At 43.3% G+C, this 22,854-nt stretch overlaps 1 protein-coding gene across 2 annotated transcripts in view; it reads left to right on the forward strand.

Annotated features, from left to right (window-relative positions):
- Window positions 1–22,854, forward strand: part of ANO6 (anoctamin 6) — a 118,776-nt gene that overhangs the window by 18,491 nt on the left and 77,431 nt on the right. For both annotated transcript variants that reach the window (XM_044280377.1, XM_044280376.1), the window contains exons 2-3: window positions 782–864; window positions 11,402–11,539. In XM_044280377.1, the coding sequence (XP_044136312.1) occupies window positions 793–864; window positions 11,402–11,539 (210 nt within the window). In that variant the 5' untranslated portion in view covers window positions 782–792. The remainder of the gene's footprint in view (window positions 1–781; window positions 865–11,401; window positions 11,540–22,854) is intronic.

The raw sequence follows: 22,854 nt of genomic DNA on the forward strand, positions 1-22,854 counted from the left end.
CCTAATTTATTAACGGGCATCTGCCTTTCAATAAATAAGGTGCATCTCACTCAGGCGCACAGGGAACACCAGTCTTGGTAAGTTTCCCTCAATGTGTATTAGATACTCTCAGTCAGGGAGGTTGGTAAATGACGTCATCTTCTTAAATGCAGCAGTGACGTTGTATATACCGCAAATAACCGCCTGCAGCTAGGTCCTGTCCTCAACGTTAGGGCTCATGCACACAAACGTATTTAGTTTGCGTGTTTTTTTGTTTTGTTGCCCATATGCGTAACCATTCGGAAGTTACTGTGTGCATTCCATTTCCGAATGTCTGTTCAAAAAAAAAAAATGTCCTAATATTGCCTGCATTAGGGACAAGGATAGGACTGCTCTATTAGGGGCCAACTGTTCCGTTCCGCAAAATATAGAATGCACAAGGACATGATCCGTATTTTTTGCGGATCCGTGTTTTGCTGGCCGCAAAATGCATATGGTCCTGTGCATGCGCCCTTATACAGCATGAAAAACCGCTGAGGCCAGTGATTGTCTGCAGCGGTTGCCGTTTATGGGCACATCAGTGCTGCAGTTGATATAACTTTTTTATTTTTTTTGTTTTATTGTGTTATCAACTTCCCTGCCTTTTTATCTTTTAATTATGTTTTTTTAATAAATCAGACCACCCCTTTTTTAAGCTCACTTTAATTTATGTTCTAAGGATGCTTCAGAAGAGATTCTGCCTGTTAAGAAACCAGACAGGATTCTGGGATTTCATGGTTAACAACTCTTGTTTTTATTTTAGTGTCTGAAGAAATGGAGCAAACAGTATTACAAACCTATGGAACCATGCAAGAAAATCCGTGCAGACTTCATACTGCAGAAATGGTAAATCTCCCACCTTTATTAATGTAACTGTGCCTAGGCCTAATGTGCTTGACCGTATACCTTTTGCAGTCTGCAGAATTTCAGATCCAGATGTGGTCCATGTGCCATCCCCTTTTTTTTTTTTTTTCTTTCTTTTTGCAGAATGGATATACAGATGTCGAATGATCAGTGTGCTTTCCGCATCTGTACATATGTCCGTTTCGCAAACTGATAGAACATGTGCTATACTTTGCCACAAAATGTGAACCACGGACCCATTAAAGTCAATTGGTCTGCAAAAAATGCATATGCATCACGGACGGTATCCGTATTTTGCAGATCCACAATTTACATACCGCAAAATGCATACGGGCGTGTGCATGAGGCCTAAAATTGTATGAAAATATTGCCAAAAATTTCTGCTGGAAGGTGAGGCCAACCACAATATGGTATAAAGTTAGACAATATTGTCAGGTCATGCACCAAATTTATTATCCAGCCTGAACCACTGTGGTAAATTTGGTACATCTTTAAAGGTGTTCTCCGCTTTTTCCATATTGATGACATATCCTCAGGATAGGTCATCAATTTCAGATTGGCGGGGGTCACGGCACCTCAGCTGATCGGCTACTTGAAAATAACGCACTCTCTTCACTCTTTACCAGCTCGCCGTCGACTTCACAGCAGATGTAATTACAACTCCTCCATCCTATTCACTTGAATGAGAAGGAGCAGTTGTAGTTACACTCCGTCCCAGTGAATGGTATGGAGGAGCTGTAAACGGTGAACAGAATACAGCACTCACATGAGGTGATGGGAGTTGGATCCTCTCCAATCTGATATTGATGGTCTATTCTGAGGATAAGACATCAATATAGGAAAAACGGAAAACCTCTTTAAAGAGGTTGTGCAGGCAGTATAGCAGTATATATTGATGACCTATCCTTAGGACACCTGGAAATCCCCCCCCCCCCAAACAGCTATTTTGAAGAGGAGGCAGTGAGTGCTACTTCCTATTCATTATGCTTCATTCGTTGCATCAGTGATTTTGAGCCAAAACCAGGTGCGGCTCTAAACGCAGAACATGTGCAGATCTTTCCCTTATGCCTTATGTCTGTGGAGGCTCCAATCCTGGTTTTCGTTCACAATCACTGATGGAAATCGCTGACAAAAACACTGACGTATGAATGAGGCTTTACACTGACTGTCATCTCGGAGGCACAGTGTAACGCCTCGTGCACACGGCCGTTGTTTTGGTCCGCATCCGAGCTGTGTGTGCTGTCTGCATCCGTTGCTCTGTTCCCAGCAAAAAAAAAATATAACGTGTTCTATTCTTGTCCGCGCTTTGCAGACAAGAATAGGCAGTTATATTAAAGGCTGTTTGTGCCATTCCGCAAATTGCAGAATGTGCACGGACGCCATCTGTGTCTTGCGGATCCACGATTTGCAGACCGCAAAACACACAACGGTCGTGTGCATGTAGCCTAATTAAAATGGAATGTATGGAGCAAGTACTTGTAAGTACACTGCACCGCCGTGCAAGTGACACATTGGGCAGTGTAATGAAGAGGAAGCAGCGCTCCCATGGAGCACCTCTTAAAGCAGCTGATCAGTGGAGGTGCCTGGTGTCGGACCCCTGCCGAACAGATATTGATCTTTCCTGAGGATAGGTCATCAATATATACTGTCTGCACAACCTCTTTAAGGCCCCCTTGCACATTAGCTTATTGATGGCCCATGTGTATGGGGAGCTTCCCAAGGATCGGGCGACATGAATCGACCAACCATTCAATGTGTATAGGAACTCTTCCCCCCAATGGCAGATGTTAGTGATGATATAGATAGGGCAGATGAAATCCAACATGCCCAATCATATTGTTCTCGGGGAGTTAAGCTGCCCATTATAGGTGTCTGGCAGCAGTTTTCTCTCCTCTCCTCTTTCAGGATACTTGCCAAAGCCAGAATATGTAAGCGTGTCTTTAGAAATAACTGTTAGCAGAACAAGCATGGATATCAAGTCACAGGTCTCTCCAAGGACCAAACCTCATAGATAAGGCACTTGTCCTCTGAGTGGGGTCTCATACCTTTTTGTTTTAGCACAGAAGTAGTATTCTGGCTTAAGAATCATCCTGGTATGCTCACAAGCTACTCCAGAGTTTATGCCAATATTTTACTCCATTCTCTTATGTTTTAAGTGGCCCCAACCACCTCAAACCTGTGTGTGATCATATAGATCCAACATGCCACACTATCTGTAATCTGTGTATCGCTGATGGTGACGGGTTAACCATTGATGAAGAAGGGGTATTCTGAGATTTGTAACAACTTTGCCCAGAGCAGGGGGCTGTGAAAAATCAATAAACAGATGTCTTGCTTTTAAATGTCCTACCTGTCCTGCACTGTTACTCTGATCCCTGCTATGCCTGCAACAGTCTCCTGACTGCTGCAGCCAATCACTGGCCTCAGCGGTTACATGTGTATGAACAAAATGTGCTCGCTTAGGCAGGTGGTTGGCTGTGGTGGTCACATGAACGATGAATGGCTTGCGGACTGTTCTAATGGTGGACCAGATCCTAAATCCATTATGGCGGCGCATGGTTCTGGAGACTTTTCTGAAGTGGCAAGAAAAGAGGAAAATAGGATCATCAGTCCTTATCAATGTCGTGATTTACCCATCTTGCATAGTAATGTGCCTCTAAAAAGCCTGTGTGAGCTCTCCACCCTTTCTGCACCATCTCCCACTTGTTTCCTTATGATGTCTTTCTTTGTCTTTTGTTTCTGTCTCTATAGGTATTACTTGTTTTACCTGTTACTTCATCAGCATTCTGAGCTATAAATAATACTAAGATTGGGAACAAACCCCAAAATATAAAAGTTTTATAAAGTTAGCCGGTCCTAACTGTTTTCCGGAAAGAAGCTTATGGGGGTCATTAGAATACAGAGAAAATGTGGCATAAAGAGAATCTGTCACCACGAAATGCAGTACAATCTGCAGGCAGCATCTTATAGAGCAGGAGGAACTGAGCAGATTGATATATTTTTGTGGGAAAAGATTCAGTAAAACTTGTAATTTATATATTTATATCTCTGCTTTTCCTAACTTAAGACCATCCTGTTGAACAGCTCTCAGTACACATGGGAGGTGTTATCAGTGACTGATAGCTAGCTATGTATACACACTTACACAGAGAATACTATCAGTCACTGATAACACCTCCCTTGTGTACAGCTATCAGTGACTGATATCATTCTCTGCTTAAGTCTGTATACATAAATAGCTATCAATCACTGATAAAACCTCCCTTGTGTACAGCTTTCTCTGATGGCATTCTCTGTGTAACTATATATACAGAGATAGCTGTCAGTCGCTGATAGCTGTACACAGGGGAGGTGTTATCAATAATTGTATATACAGTTACACAGAGAATGCAAATCGCTAATAACACCTCCCCTGTGTACAGCTATCAATGACTAACAGCTATCTCTGTATAGACACTTAAGCAGAGAATGCTATCAATCAGTAATAACGCCTTCCCCATATACTAATTGCTGTTCAAGGGGTTGCTCTTAAGTTAGAAAAAGCAAAGATCTAAATGTACAACTATAAAGTTTTACTGAAAGTTTCCCCACAAAGCTATATATCACTCAACAAGAGTTTGCTCATTTGTCGACTGATCGGTCGGATGTTTACATTTGGCTAATGATCTGAAACAAACTCTTGTTTGATAATTGGCCTGTGTAAAATGGCCTGTACTCTGGAGAGCTGAGGAATCATGATAAACTGTAATGGAAGCAAGGATGAATCTGCTATGCACACTAATGGACACTTAAGCTGTGGCTGACTTTTTAAGGGGTCTGAGAGTCAAGACCTGTTTCAATTTGTATTGTCAAATGAATCGAGGGCTTTGGTCCAATCCAGAACGCTCTTGCTGTGTTTTAGATCTCTCAATGCAGGTATAATAGGTTAGCAAATATAAAATAAGTGATGTTAAAGACTTTGGACACCTTTTGGGGCAATTTTGTTTGATTGCATTTTACTCATTTTGAGTTGAACATAATTTTATCAGTTGGTATTTATTAAAAATGTTCAGCCGCTTCTGAGTTACAAGGGTTAATAATTGTTTGCAGGCTGTCACAGCCTGTTTTATTTGAATCCTGTCATCAGACAGCTCATGTGTAACTCTCATCTCTGTTCTCATGACCTTATAAATGCTCACTATAGCTCAATACTTATCAAGCTGATAAGGATATGGCTTTTAATGGCAAGCTTTCAAGACAACTTGGGTCATCATGTGTTGTGTGAAGAATATGGATAATTATTTACTGTCAGCCATGTCCCCACACCCGCTATTTGCTGAAATATAGCAGAGGTAGTGAACTCCACAGGAGGGCCCTGCTTCAAAGCCCCAGCCAGATAGCATAACATTTCTAGCAGGCCACATTTGGTTACATTTCATACCTCCATTCAGACAGCAGGGATCCTGCAGGAAAACCTCCCTGCAGGGGGTCTAAGCCATTCCCCAGTTCAATAAAATCTAGCAGACGGCATAGAACCGGCGATTTATAAGGAATTCTGAATCGCCCGGCCATCACAGGTGCAAACCGGATACATATTTGTGTCCCAGTGGCCACGATGAACATGCCCATGGTCTTAGTTTTGGTGGTGGGATGCCAGGGAAGGGAGATGTACATATCTCCCCACAGAAACCAACGATCTGTACCATGTTTGGACTCCACTTGTAGCCGGAACCCAGGCGGATCCGTTGGTCCCAGAACCATCTCCCTGTGACCTTGTGGCCTGGAGCTATGAATCCTAAAGGGTTTTGTAGGTCATTTGCTGCCAGCCCAGCAGAGGGGGGATGATCCCCTCCCAAAGGCCGGGAGAAGAGGGACCGGCTACAGGTTAAAAGGCTTGTGCCAGCAAGTTGGCGTGCCTTTTTCTGAAAGGGGATCACATCTTGCTATGTGTTTTGGAGAGACCTGGAAACAGCTGACATCACTGCCCCCCGCCCCCCGCCCCCACCGTAGCCAAGGACTATTACCCCATCCTAACTCAAAGGGACATTCATCTACCCGGTAACTGACTTGTGCTCTGTGTAATCCTGTGTGTACCATATTACCTGTATTTGTAACCTCAGACCACTGTATATATTCTGTGTGTGTATAGTGTTAGATCTAGTGTGCCCTTAAGGCAATTAAATAATTTAATCTTGTGCTATCTTGTATCTCGATCACTAATCCCCACGTCCGTGTTTTGGCCTAGTTATAAGCTACCGCGGGTTTGTTTCTCACCCTATATAATCCCATTAGCGGACCGGGCTTATATCAAATGAGAAGCTGGTGGCAGATTACCCAGGCTAAGACAGCGCTCTCTGAGCTTGTTGCCTCTCTTTGCCCGTGTGGACAGGAGGTGTCTGTGTAAACTGTGCCAAGCTAACCTTACCTTCTCCTCCAGGAGGGTGTAACGTCAAGTGTTAGTAACCAGGGATCATACCGCGTCTTGTGAGCTCGACGTAGTTAACATCAAGCGGGCATAAGGTGTGGTATTTCACATATTGGAGCAGAGTGGGATCGAGATAAGTGTGTGAGTGTGAGACCCATACTCCCAGACACTAAAGACTACCAGCTGTTGCTTTTGCCACTGGAGTCTTAAGATCAGCTCAACACTAGACAGTCTGAGGGCAAATACAATAAGGTGTCTGTGCATCAGGTTGCAGTTTGTGTCAGTGACCATCCGTGGCAATAATGGCCAGTTGCACAAGAAGCAAGGCTAAGGAGACGGCCGAGGCTATGAATGATGGCGGGGAGGTTGCAGTCCAGATAGGGGGCCGAGAGGAGGTGGAAGGCAACTGTATTCAAGGCAAGGGGGAGCACAGACAAAGCTCCCCCACAAGGCAGGCAGGCTCGGCTGCTCACTTGCAAGCTGCCCTGGACCGTCTCAAGCAGAACCTGCAGAATGTCGCGAGCAAGCACAGGCGGAGCGTGAGCACCAGCTACAAGTGCTCCAGCAGCCCTCTCCAGCCCGATGTGAGTCTCCAGAGATCCGGATTCCCAAACTGCAGGTGAAGGACTTTCCCCTGCTGGACAAAGATGGGGACTTGGACACTTTCTTGTTGGCATTTGAGACGGCCTGCCGTCAGTCCCAGCTGCCAGAGGACCAGTGGATCAGATTCCTCACGCCATGTCTCAGGGGAAAAGCCCTTGAAATCTTCAGGTACCTCCCCAGTGAGACCATCCTGAGTTATGAGGACATCAAGCAGGCTCTAGTAAGGCAGTACAACCTGACCCCTGAGACATACCGACAAAAAAACTCTGTAGTTTGCAGAGGGGTTCTACCTCGAGCTGGGCCGATCACATGCGGGCCTTGCCGAGAGCAGTCGACCAATAGACCACAGGATTGGAGCTCACCACTGTCCAGCAGTTGAAGGAGCTCATCGCCACAGAGCAGTTCTTGTGGAATTGCCTGGAGGACCTAAAGCAGTACCTCCTTTAACCACCTCCGGACCGCCTAACGCACGGATGCGTCCGGAAGGTGGTTGATTTACTCCTCCTGGACGCATCCGTGCGTCATCTCGCGATAGCAGAGATTTCCTGTGAACGCGCGCACACAAGCGCGCACGCTCACAGGAACGGAAGGTAAGCGAGTGGATCTCCAGCCTGCCAGCGGCGATCGCTCGCTGGCAGGCTGGAGATGTGATTTTTTTTTTTTTTTTAACCCCTAACAGGTATATTAGACGCTGTTTTGATAACAGCGTCTAATATACCTGCTACCTGGTCCTCTGGTGGTCTCTTTTGTTTGGATCGACCACCAGAGGACACAGGCAGCTCAGTAAAGTAGCACCAAACACCACTACACTACACTACACCCCCCCCCTGTCACTTATTAACCCTTTATGAACCACTGATCACCCCATATAGACTCCCTGATCACCCCCCTGTCATTGATCACCCCCCTGTAAGGCTCCATTCAGACGTCCGTATGATTTTTACGGATCCACAGGTACATGGATCGTATCCGCAAAACACATACGGACGTCTGAATGGAGCCTTACAGGGGGGTGATCACCTCATATAGACTCCCTGATCACCCCCCTGTCATTGATCACCCCCCCTGTAAGCCTCCATTCAGACGTCCGTATGTGTTTTGCGGATCCGATCCATGTATCCGTAAAAATCATACGGACGTCTGAATGGAGCCTTACAGGGGGGTGATCAATGACAGGGGGGTGATCAGGGAGTCTATATGGGTGATCACCCCCCTGTAAGGCTCCATGCAGACATTTTTTTTGGCCCAAGTTAGCGGAAATTGTTGTTGTTGTTTTTTTTTTTTTTTTTTTTTTTCTTACAAAGTCTTAGTGGAATATAACTTGTGTCAAAAAATAAAATCTCACATGAACTCACCATACCCCTCACGGAATCCAAATGCGTAAACATTTTTAGACATTTATATTCCAGACTTCTCACGCTTTAGGGCCCCTAAAATGCCAGGGCAGTATAAATACCCCACATGTGACCCCATTTCGGAGAGAAGACACCCCAAGGTATTCCGTGAGGGGCATATTGAGTCCATGAAAGATTTAAATTTTTGTCCCAAGTTAGCGGAAAGGGAGACTTTGTGAGAAAAAAAAAATCAATTTCCGCTAACTTGTGCCCCAAAAAAAAAATTCAATGAACTCGCCATGCCCCTCATTGAATACCTTGGGGTATCTTCTTTCCAAAATGGGGTCACATGTGGGGTATTTATACTGCCCTGGCTTTTTAGGGGCCCTAAAGCGTGAGAAGAAGTCTGGGATCCAAATGTCTATCTAAAAATGCCCTCCTAAAAGGAATTTGGGCCCCTTTGCGCATCTAGGCTGCAAAAAAGTGTCACACATGTGGTATCGCCGTACTTGTCTTTTGCCAAGATATTTCTCTCACCCAGCATGGGTATATGTAAAATCACACCCCAAAACACATTCCCCAACTTCTCCTGAGGACGGCGATACCAGATGTGTGACACTTTTTTGCAGCCTAGGTGGGCAAAGGGGCACACATTCCAAAGTGCACCTTTCGGATTTCACTGGTCATTTTTTACAGATTTTGATTGCAAACTTCTTCTCACGCATCTGGGCCCCTAGAATGCCAGGGCAGTATAACTACCCCACAAGTAACCCCATTTTGGAAATGCTTGCCAAGGTATTTTGTGATGGGCATAGTGAGTTCATGGAAGTTTTTATTTTTTGTCACAAGTTAGTGGAATATGAGACTTTGTAAGAAAAAAGAAAAAAAAAAATCATCATTTTCCGCTAACTTGTGACAAAAAAATAAAAAGTTCTATGAACTCACTATGCCCATCAGTGAATACCTTAGGGTGTCTACTTTCCGAAATGGGGTCATTTGTGGGGTGTTTGTACTGTCTGGGCATTGTAGAACCTCAGGAAACATGACAGGTGCTCAGAAAGTCAGAGCTGCTTCAAAAAGCGGAAATTCACATTTTTGTACCATAGTTTGTAAACGCTATAACTTTTACCCAAACCATTTTTTTTGACCCAAACATATTTTTTTTTTTATCAAAGACATGTAGAACAATAAATTTAGCAAAAAATGTATATATGGATGTCATTTTTTTTGCAAAATTTTACAACTGAAAGTGAAAAATGTCATTTTTTTTTTTTTTTTGCAAAAAAATCGTAAAATTTCGATTAATAACAAAAAAAGTAAAAATGTCAGCAGCAATGAAATACCACCAAATGAAAGCTCTATTAGGCTCCTTTCACACTAGCGTTCGTCGGTCCGCTCGTGAGCTCCGTTTGAAGGGGCTCACGAGCGGACCCGAACGCTTCCGTCCAGCCCTGATGCAGTCTGAATGGATGTGGATCCGCTCAGACTGCATCAGTCTGGCGGCGTTCAGCCTCCGCTCCGCTCGCCTCCGCACGGACAGGCGGACAGCTGAACGCTGCTTGCAGCGTTCGGGTGTCCGCCTGGCCGTGCGGAGGCGTGCGGATCCGTCCAGACTTTCAATGTAAGTCAATGGGGACGGATCCGTTTGAAGATGCCACAATATGGCTCAATCTTCAAGTGGATCCGTCCCCCATTGACTTTACATTGAAAGTCTGGACGGATCTGTCCGAGGCTATTTTCACACTTAGCTTTTATATGCTAAAAATAATGCAGACGGATCCGTTCTGAACGGAGCCTCCGTCTGCATTATTATGATCGGATCCGTTCAGAACGGATCCGATCGAACGCTAGTGTGAAAGTAGCCTTAGTGAGAAGAAAAGGAGGTAAAATTCATTTGGGTGGTAAGTTGCATGACCGAGTAATAAACGGTGAAAGTAGTGTAGTGCAGAAGTGTAAAAAGTGGCCTGGTCATTAAGGGTGTTTCAGCTAGCGGGGTTGAAGTGGTTAAACGGAAGTCCAAGTGGGCCTCCGCAACAGCAGCCCTGGCCGATGAATACACCAACAACAGTACTGCAGAGGCCCGGAAACCTGTCGGCTGGAGAGGGGGTAAGACGCACACTGCATCTGCTACCCCTGCCCCTAGGCCCAAGTGGGCACGAGGGGTGATATCCCTCACAGGTTGCTGTTTATGTTTGCTCACCATTAAAAGGTATATATGCAAGACTTATTTTGTTTCACTGAACGAGCAGTGACACCTTTTTTAGCTGGCTAACGCAGTACATTTTACTCTTTACTGTGTTATGCAGACTTCCTCGTAACCCTTAAGGTGCTTGCATACCTTCAATAGCTGGCGGTCAAACAAATATTAAGTCAACAGCTATTCCTCCCAACTCCCCCACACACAGATGTTGTACAATAGCTAACCACTTTCCAGAGTGTAAGATTTTCTGTCTGTAACTGCTGTACTATTTTAGGGTACTTTCACACTTGCGGCAGAGAATTCCGGCAGGTCGCCGGAACTGCCTGCCGGATCTGTCAAAACGCATGCGAACTAATGGCATTTGTGATATGGATCAGGATCAATTTTTGAATTGCCGGATCTGCATGCTGCAATATTATCTCCGTCCTGAAAAGTCTAAAAGACTGAACTGAAGACATCCTGATGCATGCTGAACGGACTGCTCTCCATTCAGAATGCATGGGGATAAAACTGATCAGTTATTTTCCGGTATGAGCCCCTAGGACGGAACTCGGTGCAGGACAAGAATAACACTAGTGTGAAAGTATCCTTAGTTTTGTTCTTTCTTTATCTAAAATGAACCATCCGGCATATTTTATCACTGCAAAGTAAAATCTGATGCAGTCAAATTATTTTAGTTATTGAGTTTAAGTTGATTTGCATACTAGAAATATTTGAAGCTATACAAATGTAATTACTATACTTCTAGATTTTACCAGATGAATATAAATAATGCAGAGTTTATTTTTACATTGCAGAGGTCAGGAAGTGATCACTTTCCCAACCTTGTGTTGAGTTCCTGTTTTTGTCATTGGTGTGGCTGTTAGTAGCAACTCATATGGAAAATGGCGAGAAATCCAGAACGTTCTTGGAGATCTTGCAGTTACTTAGTGTATTTGAGTTCCATAGTTCACGTGTTTTTGTTTTTACCAATTCCAGGTAGAGTTTAATCAAAACTCTGAATCATTATACTTCAACGATGATCAAAGGCGAATCGACTATATTTTGGTGTATGAAGATGAGACTTTGAAGGATCAGACAAGAAACACGAAGAAGAACCTTCTCTTAAAGCAGATGGTATGTTATCTGTTTTAAATTCTAGACGGAGATGGTTTGTGAGACGTATATCCTGGTCACAACCTTTGTAAAGGTCATTTTGATAAAAACGCAGACTGTCTAGTTATTAGACTTCTAAAATATACAAAATCCATATCCGATACATCCACTTGAACTGGTATATCATCAGATCTTTTAGGTACTGTATGTCTGGATTCCAGCATAAAATACTGCAAGTATGAATTACCGTATTTTTCGCCCTATAAGACGCACCTAGGGTTTTGAGGAGGAAAATAAGAAAAAAAATTTTTTAACCAAAAGGTGTGCTTTTGGTGGGTTTTGTACTAATGGTGGTCTATGCATGACACTATTATGGAGGGGATCTGTGGATGACGCACTGTTATGGGGGGGATTTGTGGATGGCATTGCTATATATGTGTCACCCACAGATCCCCCACCCCATAACAGTGCCATCCACATATGCCCCACCCCATAGTGCCCTATGTACCATAGCTAAACCTGTGGGAGGGAGGAGGGGCCGGTGTCATGCAAATGCGGTGGGGCCAGTGCAGTCACTGTACTCCGGCCCCGCCGCTCACTCACCTCCTTAATGCCTAAACATTTTATAATAATGGGTTTAATTGACGTTCCGATCCCCAGCTCCATCTGTACTACCGTACTTACTAAATGTCCTGTAGCAGGCAGAGCAGGGTGGGCGCAGGCACAGGCACATCACTTGACATCAGTGAGTTCCGGCTGCCCTGCCTGCTCTGTCTGCTATAGGACATATAGTAAGTACGGTAGTACAGATGGGGCTGGGGATCGGAACGTCCTTTAAAGCTATTATAAAATGTTTAAGCAATAAAGCAGTGAGTGAGCGGCGGGGGCGGAGTACAGTGACCGCACCGCCCAACTGCATTTGCATGACACCGGCCCCTCCTCCCTCCACCTCCAGCTGATACATCAAAATCATAAAATGGCAGCATTCACCCCATAAGACGCAGGGGCATTTTCCCCCACTTTTGGGGGGGGGGGTGCGTCTTATGGGGCGAAAAATACGGTATTTATTTAATGATACCTGTTGGTGGGTCTCTATGTACATTTTACTAACTTTGTACAGAGAATATTGTGTTCTGTATGCAAAAAAGGGGCTTCTATATGGTTCAAAATCGATTTACAGTATGTTGAGCTTTTGTTCATTTTTTTCCAGTAGGTAATTGTTTCACTTTAGATATTGTAGGTAGGTAGCTGCCCAGTGTCAGTAATGCTGGATCCTAGGTTGATATTGGTGCTAAGTCCATCTGAGAACATTAGAAGAGGGGTATGTGATGGTCTGAGAGGGTGGAGGCCATCTTAAAAGGAACCCAACAGCAGCCATTGACAGGCCTCAATGGTGACATGCCGCTTGGGGACATGTCACCACTGAGGCCAGTCGTTGACTGCAGCGACTCATGTGACCACGTCTGTGCAAGAAATTTAAATACAGAGACTCGAAGTACAATGAAGACAACCAGAGACCCGCAAAGCCAGAACTAAGTTGTGGGAAGCAGGTAAGTATAGTTCTCTTGACAAGTCTCACTGGGTGGAGGGCGGAAAAAAAACTAAACTGTGGACAACCCCTTTTAAGGGTGGGTTCACACTAGCGTTAGGGATTCCGTTATGGCTTTCTGTTATAACATGGTTATAACGGAATCCATAAGACGAAAGGACTGATCTGTTCTTCTGCCCATAGACTTGTATTATGACGGAAGGCAAAATGGAAGCCTTTAAAAGGCATTCTGTTTGCTCTCCGTCCTAATAGAAGTCTGGGGAAAACAAAACCGATCTGTCTGGGTCCCGTTATGCAAGACGGAAAACAAAGTAGGACTTTGTTTTCCGTCTTGCATAATGGGACCCAGACAGATCAGTTATGCTTTCCCATAGATTTTTTATTAGGACGGAAAGCAAACGGAATGCCTTTTAAAGGCTTCCATTTTGCATTCTGTCTGGGCATTCCGTTATTTTCCGTTGGAACGGAAAGCCATAATGGAATCCCTAACGCTGACGTGAACCCACCCTTGGGAAATACTTTGTCATTTTGTTTTTTTAATCCATTCGTGGTTTTGAAAAGTCATGGCATAAAATAAACACATAGAATGCTATTAGGTCTACAAATTTTAACTAAAACCTCCACCCACCTAAATATGTGTAAAAGTCCTGATCTCTGAAACCTTTGTTTCCAGTTTCCTTTCCAAATGAAAGTAACATACTCAAGTACAGTGTTATACTGACTCTGATTTCCTGAGGCTTGCCAGTATCCCTCTGTAATGGAATTAGCAGACACACACATCCTACTAGTGGGATATTTCCTGCAGCAGCAGATGTTAGTAGGACCTTCCCTCTTCTTTTCAGGGCACTTTATTTTTCAGACCAGAACAATTGTGCTTAATAAATGCATGTGTAGTTGGAGATCTAGAGCCAGAAGAGCATTTGTTTTCCCTTCTAATAGAACAGTCAAATGCGAGGCAACATGATTTTCATTTCACTGTGTCCAAAGCAGAGTCATGTTTTTTTCCATTAAATTCTGGGCGAGTCATACAGTTTCACAATTTATCGGAGAGAGTGAGCAAGGAGGTTCTGATTTTCACATCCTTTCCCAGCATCGTGGAGTAGATATGGAAAACATTTTTGTTTACACAATGTTTTTTATATGGCTGATATAGCTGACCAGTATAATTACACTGTAGCTATATTTTTTACTATAAGGTCGCTTTATACAGTGTTATGAACATTTATATAACAGTCTTGTTTGCTGCATAACACGTCAAGTTAGTGAATACAATACTTGTACGTTCACAAGCAAGTTTACAAGTGAGTTAATGGCTTTTGAATATTATAGCAGAGGTAAACCTGGCCATACATGTTAGATTTAAAGGGGTTGTCCAGTTTCAGGAGGTAATATTAAAAGAGACAGGGGGCACACCAAATAATCCAAGGAGTGCAAAGGGTGGCGAAAGAGCATATAACAAATAACCTGACCCAGGAGAGAGTCAAAAGAGCCACCCCAGGAATGCACATCCGACAATGAATCAATATTAAAAATGTATGTAAAGTTTATTAGACACACAAACAGACACACATTAAAAATTGTATACAATAAAATACAAAGTGCGGTATGCAATAGAATATATGTAACCGACACAACCCGGTCCACTGAATTGCCACAAATAGGCACATGTGCTATAAACCAGCATATAAAGGAATTCAATAAATAACAAAGCAAATGTCAGGTAAGGTAAGACCACTAAGAATAAAGACTGACCATGATGAGGTCAAATATCACAAGCCAAACCTACATAACCAGCTAGTGCAGTGGACCTGGAAACAAGAGAAACGCCGACTGCACTAGCTGGTTATGTAGGTTTGGCTTGTGATATTTGACCTCATCATGGTCAGTCTTTATTCTTAGTGGTCTTACCTTACCTGACATTTGCTTTGTTATTTATTGAATTCCTTTATATGCTGGTTTATAGCACATGTGCCTATTTGTGGCAATTCAGTGGACCGGGTTGTGTCGGTTACATATATTCTATTGCATACCGCACTTTGTATTTTATTGTATACAATTTTTAATGTGTGTCTGTTTGTGTGTCTAATAAACTTTACATACATTTTTAATATTGATTCATTGTCGGATGTGCATTCCTGGGGTGGCTCTTTTGACTCTCTCCTGGGTCAGGTTATTTGTTACAGTTTCAGGAGGTAACTAAACCTCATACAGTTGTGTTTAAAAAAAAAAAAAAATGTGAGTGAAGCTCAAAATCCTTTTAATAGCTTTTATTTCCATACACCCAAATGCATTGGGAACACTACACATTCTATTCCAAATCAAAACATGAAAAATATATAAAATTTGTGTTGTTCCTCTAAAAAAAAATTGAAGAAAAGTGAATATTAGACTGTTTAAAAAATAGCAGTGTTTGTAATATTCTTTACAAACTCAAACATTCGCTATATAAACTAAAAAAATGTTTGAAGATTTTGCTTTCCTTTGAATCACTTCACTGTTTGAGAACTGCTGTACATCTGTGTTGCATGGAGTCAACCAACTACTGGCCCAGGTATTCCAGCCCAGGATGATTGGACTACATTCCACAGTTCTTCTGTTTCTTGGTTTTGCCTCAGAAACTGCATTATTTTTTTTATTTTTTTTATGTCGCCCACAAGTTTTCTATTGGATTAAGATCCGGAGATTGGGCTGCCACTCCATAACGTCAATCTTGTTGGTCTGGAACCAAGATGTTGCACGTTTACTGGTGTGTTTGGGGTCGTTGTCTTGTTGGAACACCCATTTCAAGGGCATTTCCTCTTCAGCATAAGGCAGCATGACCTCTTCAAGTATTCTGATGTATTCAAACTGATCCATGATCCCTGGTATGCAATAAATAGGCCCAACACCTTAGTATGAGAAACATCCCCATATCATGATGCTTGCGCCACCATGCTTCACTGTCTTCACAGTGCACTGTGGCTTGAATTCAGTGTTTGGGGGTCACCTGACAAACTGTCTCCGGCCACTAGACCCAAAAAGAACAATCTTGCTTTCATCAGTCCACAAAATGTCTCTTTAGGCCAGTCAATGTGCTCTTTGGCAAATTGTAACCTCTTCACAGTGGGACTTTGCGGGGGGGGGGGGGGGGGGGGGGGGTACTTGCAGATAGCTTGGCTTCACTTAGGCGCCTTCTAATTGTAACAGTACTCACAGGTAACTTTAGACCTTCTTTGATCTTCCTGGAGCTGATTGTTGGCTGAGTCCTTGCCATTGTGGCTATTCTTCTATCCATTTGAATGGTAGTTTTTCGCTTTCTTCCACATCTTTCAGGTTTTAGTTGCCATTTTAACCCCTTAAGGACACAGCCCTATTTCACCTTAAGGACCAGGCCATTTTTTGCAAATCTGACCAGAGTCACTTTAAGTGCTGATAACTTTAAAACGCTTTGACTTATCCAGGCCATTCTGAGATTGTTTTTTCGTCACATATTGTACTTCATGACACTGGTAAAATGAAGTCAAAAAAATTATTTTTTTTGCACCAAAAATACCAAATTTAACAAAAATTTGGAAAAATTTGCAAATTTCAAAGTTCCAGTTTCTCTACTTCTGTAATACATAGTAATACCCCCAAAAATTTGGATGACTTTACATTCCCCATATGTCTACTTCATGTTTGAATTATTTTGGGAATGATATTTTATTTTTTGGGGATGTTATAAGGCTTAGAAGTTTAGAAGCAAATCTTGAAATTTTTCAGAAATTTACAAAAACTCAATTTTTAGGGACCAGTTCAGGTCTCAAGTCACTTTGCGAGGCTTACATAATAGAAACCACCCAAAAATGACCCCATCTAAGAAACTACACCCCTCAAGGTATTCAAAACTGATTTTGAATACGTTGTTAACCCTTTAGGTGTTGCACAAGAGTTATTGGCAAATGGGGAGGAAATTTGAGAATTTAATTTTTTTGTCTAATTTTTCATTTTAACCCATTTTTTCCACTAACAAAGCAAGGGTTAACAGCCAAACAAGACGGTATCTTTATTGCCCTGACTCTGCCGTTTACAGAAACACCCAATATGTGGCCGTAAACTACTGTACGGCCACACAGCGGGGCGTAGAGTGAAAGGTGCGCCGTTTGGTTTTTGGAAGGCTGATTTTTATGGACTGGTTTATTTACACCATGTCCCATTTGAAGCCCCCTGATGCACCCCTAGAGGAGAAACTCCCTAAAAGTGACCCCATCTAAGAAACTACACCCCTCAAGGTATTCAAAACTGATTTTACATACGTCGTTAACCCTTTAGGTGTTGCACAAGAGTTATTGGCAAATGGCGATGAAATTTGAGAATTTCATTTTTTTGCCTAATTTTCCATTTTAACCCATTTTTTCCACTAACAAAGCAAGGGTTAACAGCCAAACAAGACTGTATCTTTATTGCCCTGACTCTGCTGTTTACAGAAACACCCCATATGTGGCCGTAAACTACTGTACGGCCACACAGCGGGGCGTAGAGGGAAAGGTGCGCCGTTTGGTTTTTGGAGGGCTGATTTTTATGGACCGGTTTTTTGACACCAAGTCCCATTTGAAGCCCCCCTGATGCACCCCCAGATTATAAACTCCATAAAAGTGACCCCATCTAAGAAACTACACCCCTCAAGGTATTCAAAACGGATTTTACAAACTTTGTTAACCCTTTAGGTGTTGCACAAGATTTAATGGAAAATAGAGATACAATTTCAAAATTTCACTTTTTTGGCAGATTTTCCATTTTAATTTTTTTTTTCCAGTTACAAAGCAAGGGTTAACAGCCAAACAAAACTCATTATTTATGGCCCTGATTCTGTAGTTTACAGAAACACCCCATATGTGGTCGTAAACCGCTGTACGGGCACACGGCAGGGCGCAGAAGGAAAGGAATGCCATACGGTTTTTGGAAGGCAGGTTTTGCTGGACTGTTTTTTTTTACACCATGTCCCATTTGAAGCCCCCCTGATGCACCCCTAGAGTAGAAACTCCAAAAAAGTGACCCCATTTTAGAAACTACGGGATAGGGTGGCAGTTTTGTTGGTACTAGTTTAGGGTACATATGATTTTTGGTTGCTCTATATTACACTTTTTGTGCGGCAAGGTAACAAGAAATAGCTTTTTTGGCAGCGTTTTTTATTTTTTTATTTACAACATTCATCTGACAGGTTAGATCATGTGGTAATTTTATAGAGCAGGTTGTCACGGACGCGGCGATACCTAATATGTATACAATTTTTTTTATTTATGTACGTTTTACACAATGATTTCATTTTTAAAACAAAAAAAATGTTTTAGTGTCTCCATAGTCTAAGAGCCATTGTTTTTTCAGTTTTTGGGTGATTATCTTAAGTAGGGTCTCATTTTTTGCGGGATGAGATGACGGTTTGATTGGCACTATTTTGGTGTGCATATGACTTTTTGATCGCTTGCTATTACACTTTTTGTGACGTAAGATGACAAAAAATGGCTTTTTTTACACCGTTTTTATTTTTATTTTTTTACGGTGGTCACCTGAGGGGTTAGGTCATGTGATATTTTTATAGAGCCGGTCGATACGGACGCGGCGATACCTAATATGTATACTTTTTTTTATTTATGTAAGTTTTACACAATGATTTCATTTTTGAAACAAAAAAAATGATGTTTTAGTGTTTCCATAGTCTAAGAGCCATAGTTTTTTCAGTTTTTGGGCGATTATCTTAAGTAGGGTCTCATTTTTTGCGGGATGAGATGACGGTTTGATTGTTACAATTTTGGCGTACATGCGACTTTTTTGATCACTTTTATTACCTTTTTTTGGGAAGTAAGGTGGACAAAATTTCAATTTCATCATAGTTTTTTATTTTTTATTTTTATGGCGTTCACCGTTCGGGTAAAGTAACATGACCGTTTTATAGATCAGGTCGTTACGGACGCGGCGATACCAAACATGTGTAGGGAATTTTATTTTTTTAATTTTTAATCAGTGATAAATGTGTTTTTTGATTTTTACCTTTTTTTCACTTTTTTTTTGACCCAGACCCACTTGGTTCTTGAAGATCCAGTGGGTCTGATGTCTGTATAATACAGTACAGTACAATATATATTGCACTGTACTATATTTTACTTACACTGAACAGATCTATGCTTTCAGCACAGATCTGTTCAGCACCATGGACAGCAGGACGCCTGAGAGGCGTCCTGTTGCCATGGGAACCTTCCCCGTCTGCTCAGTTATGGTCAGAACTGCGCAGACGGGGAAGGGTAAGGACGGGGCTCTGGGGGGGCTGTCTGGGGGCTCTCTCCCTCTCCATCGGGGGCTGCAAAGGCACTGCAGCCCCCCGATCGGAGAGGGAGGGAGCTCCCTCTTACTGTTAACTTTTTCCATACAGCGGTCCGTACGGACCGCTGTATGGAAAGGGTTAAACGGCTGACATCGCATCACCGATGTCAGCCGTTTATACCAGGGTGCCAGCAATGTGCTGGCACCCTGGTATACCCACTGTACACCAACGATTACGCAATAGGAGGCGGGCGGGGGATCGCGATCCCGCCTGCCGCACCGCCCGCCTCCCGCACCGCCCCCACCGCCCGCAACACCCCCCCTGCACCTCCCACCGGGCTAAAATCATTCAGAGGTGCAGGGGGGGTGATAAATATATATTTTCGCCACACTAAAGTTTCTGATCGCCGCGGTCAGGGACCGCAGCGATCAGAAACTGCAGAAAGCGCAACAAACCGCAGGTCTGAATTGACCTGCGGTTTGTTGCGATCGCGGACATGGGGGGGTCACGGGACCCCCCCGCGCATTTAGCCGAGGTGCCTGCTCAATGATTTGAGCAGGCACCTTGTTCCGATCACAGCCGGCCGCACGGCAGTGATCGGAACAACACATGACGTACCGGTACGTCATGTGTCCTTAAGGACTCGGGAAACATGCCGTACCGATACGTCATGTGTCCTTAAGGGGTTAAAGCATTTGCGATCATTTTAGCTGAACCTATCATTTTCTGCACTTCTTTATATGGTTTCCCCTCTCAAATCAACTTTTTAATCAAGGTACGCTGTTCTTCTGAACAATGTCTGGAACAACCCATTTTCCTCAGAATTTCAGAGAGAAATGCACTGTAACCAGCATGTACAACATTTGATGCCTGCCTTCCTTCCTTCCTTAAATAAGGGCAATGCCACCTGTTTTTCAAAGAATGAATGATCTCACTCATTGAACTCCACACTGCTATTATTTTGTACATGCCCCTTTCAATTAGTGATTCAATTACACAGAATCGGCAACATGCATGTCTGACTGTTGGATCTGTTGGATTTCTATTACTCTACTACACCTGCTAGTAAATTATTTGGCATGTAGAAATATCATTTCTACCAAAAACAGTGATTGATCAGGTTAGTGATGTCTGACTGCTATTATTTTGAACACAACTGTTTGATTGTTACTTACCTGACAAATTCCACGATGCTGCTCCAGTTCTCCCTCCTTGGCTGTTTAATTGGCTGCTGCAGTCACATCATGTAGGCAACGTGTGACTGCTGGAGCCAATCACTGGCCTCTGCAGAGCACTAAATAAGGCCAGTGATTGGCTGCAGTGGTTGATGTGACATCACTGCTGCCCGGACATACCCCCATTTTTACCCAGACAGGCCCTGTGATATGATGCTCTCCTTGCCCTGCTCTGTATCGCGCAGGGCAAGGGCTTTTTTGATTATATTTTCACACTGCTTGGCAGAGGCTTCTGCCCAGCAGTGTATTCGGTGACCTCACCAGCACTGTTGGGCGGCTTTAGCGCTGCCCTAGCCGTATTACAGACACTTGCTCATTAGTGCTGGTGACGTCACTAGCTGCCGACTAGCTTACCCTATGGAGAGCCTGGTATGTCACCTTTCCTCCCAATTTTTAAATTACATCTATAATTTAGGTGTTTCACATTGCGGCGGATGGGAAGACATATCATTTTCATATGTATTAATGTTCTTGGTATATAGGTTGGCCGGTCAACAAGATTGCAAATATTACCTTCATGCAATACTAGGATGCTTGTTTGATGTTGTGGGTTCCTGCCCTCCTCATTTATATAAATCCCAGTGTTGCTATAGGATTGGACAGGAAAACGCAACACTACTTTTGTTTTGAATTTTTTTTTTTATTTGATTTAATTCTACTTTTTTCGGGATGTTTTTATATGATTGTTACGCCGTATGAAGTTGGGTGCAGTAAATTATTTTTGGTACAGTTCCCGGTGATTGAGTGCCTGTTTAAACATTTGATAATTGATACCTTCCTTTTATGAACGAAGGGGCGTTCTAAAACGGTGCACCTATATCCAGAGACTAAACGGGAGGGCCACTATTTACTTATATATTCTCTTACCATGGGAAATAATGTCATTATTTGTAATCCACATGGGTAGAAGAATAGCAAAGGTACTGAGAACCTTTTATAGCCTACTTCTGCCATGGAGTAGGGATACAGTACCTCCGGCTGTGAGGGTGCTGGTAAGTAGTCTTCCTCTCTGGGTGGTGGTAATTCCCGGGGAGGCTCTTCTCATGGCTGACTCAATCTTCATAGGTAACTGGTAGTTTACCACTGTCGGACTGAAGGTGAAGAAAGTGCTGGACCAAGGGTTTTTCCAACAGATTCACCCCAGTGGCAAAGGGGCCTTTTGGAGACTTCATCAGGGTATACTCTACTTGGTCTCCCTTATACAAACTGTTCCGGGCCTGAGGTAAATAAGGGCGCTTAACCGATCGTCGGTTGACGAATAGCTCCTCGCCAGTCACATCATCTCGAATAAAACCGGTACCTTGTTCCACAGAGAACCACACCACAGTTCCGGTCCTCCTCTCCAGCACTGGGTCGTGGTGCAGCGGTCAGTCTAGCAAATTGACTACCCAATCCTCTATGGCCTTGCGGTAATTCCAGGCGGAGGATGCGTAGGCCGTGACTCCTATAGGCACCATTGGGTTCAGGCTGTCGTAGGTCCCACTCTTCTTGGGCGGCGGAGTGGTAACTCCAGTCGCCTCCGCTGCGCCTGCCAGCACGGGGAATGCTCCGGACCCCGGTTTGGTTCGCTCCACAACCTGGGACACTTTTATTTCTTGTATGGCATTGCGCAATTCCGGCAGATCATCGCCGTACAGCATTTCGCCCCAGTTTGGTTTGGTGAAGGAGGGGCCTTAGGAGAGGAGTCCCACTTCCTTTCTTTGTGCTAAGATGTTGTTCCCTGTGGGCAGGGCTGTAGCTTCCTGCTCTATATCGGGGTGTTCCCTGTTTTTCTTGCTCTGATTGTACAAGAAGATGCGCCATCATAGTTAAAGATGACTGATTAACCCTTCGGACGCCGGCACTCGCAACTTTGCGACTGCCGCTCCGCAGCAAACTTAATAAAGTAATTTTTAAGGGGTTTCTGTGAATTCTGTAGGCTCTGTGACACAAGGAAACACACGTGAATCCTGTTCGTGATGCCAAATGCGACGTCCGACAGCGGCAAAGGGTCCCTTTAAGAAATGTTTGATGCCAGTTCCAGTGAAGTAACAGGACAGAATGCCTTTAACCACCTCAGCTCCCCTAGCTTAAACCCCCTTAATGACCAGACCACTTTTTACAATTCTTACCACCGAAATGAATTTTACCTCCTTTTCTTCTCACTAATGTGGTATTTCATTGCTGCTGACATTTTATTTATTTTTTTATTAATCGAAATTGACTGAAATTTTTGCAAAAAAATGAAATTTTTCACTATCGTTATAAATTTTTTCAAATAAAACTACATTTCTAT

The sequence above is a fragment of the Bufo gargarizans genome, chromosome 2, assembly GCF_014858855.1.
Source record: "Bufo gargarizans isolate SCDJY-AF-19 chromosome 2, ASM1485885v1, whole genome shotgun sequence".
Taxonomy (NCBI): domain Eukaryota; kingdom Metazoa; phylum Chordata; class Amphibia; order Anura; family Bufonidae; genus Bufo; species Bufo gargarizans.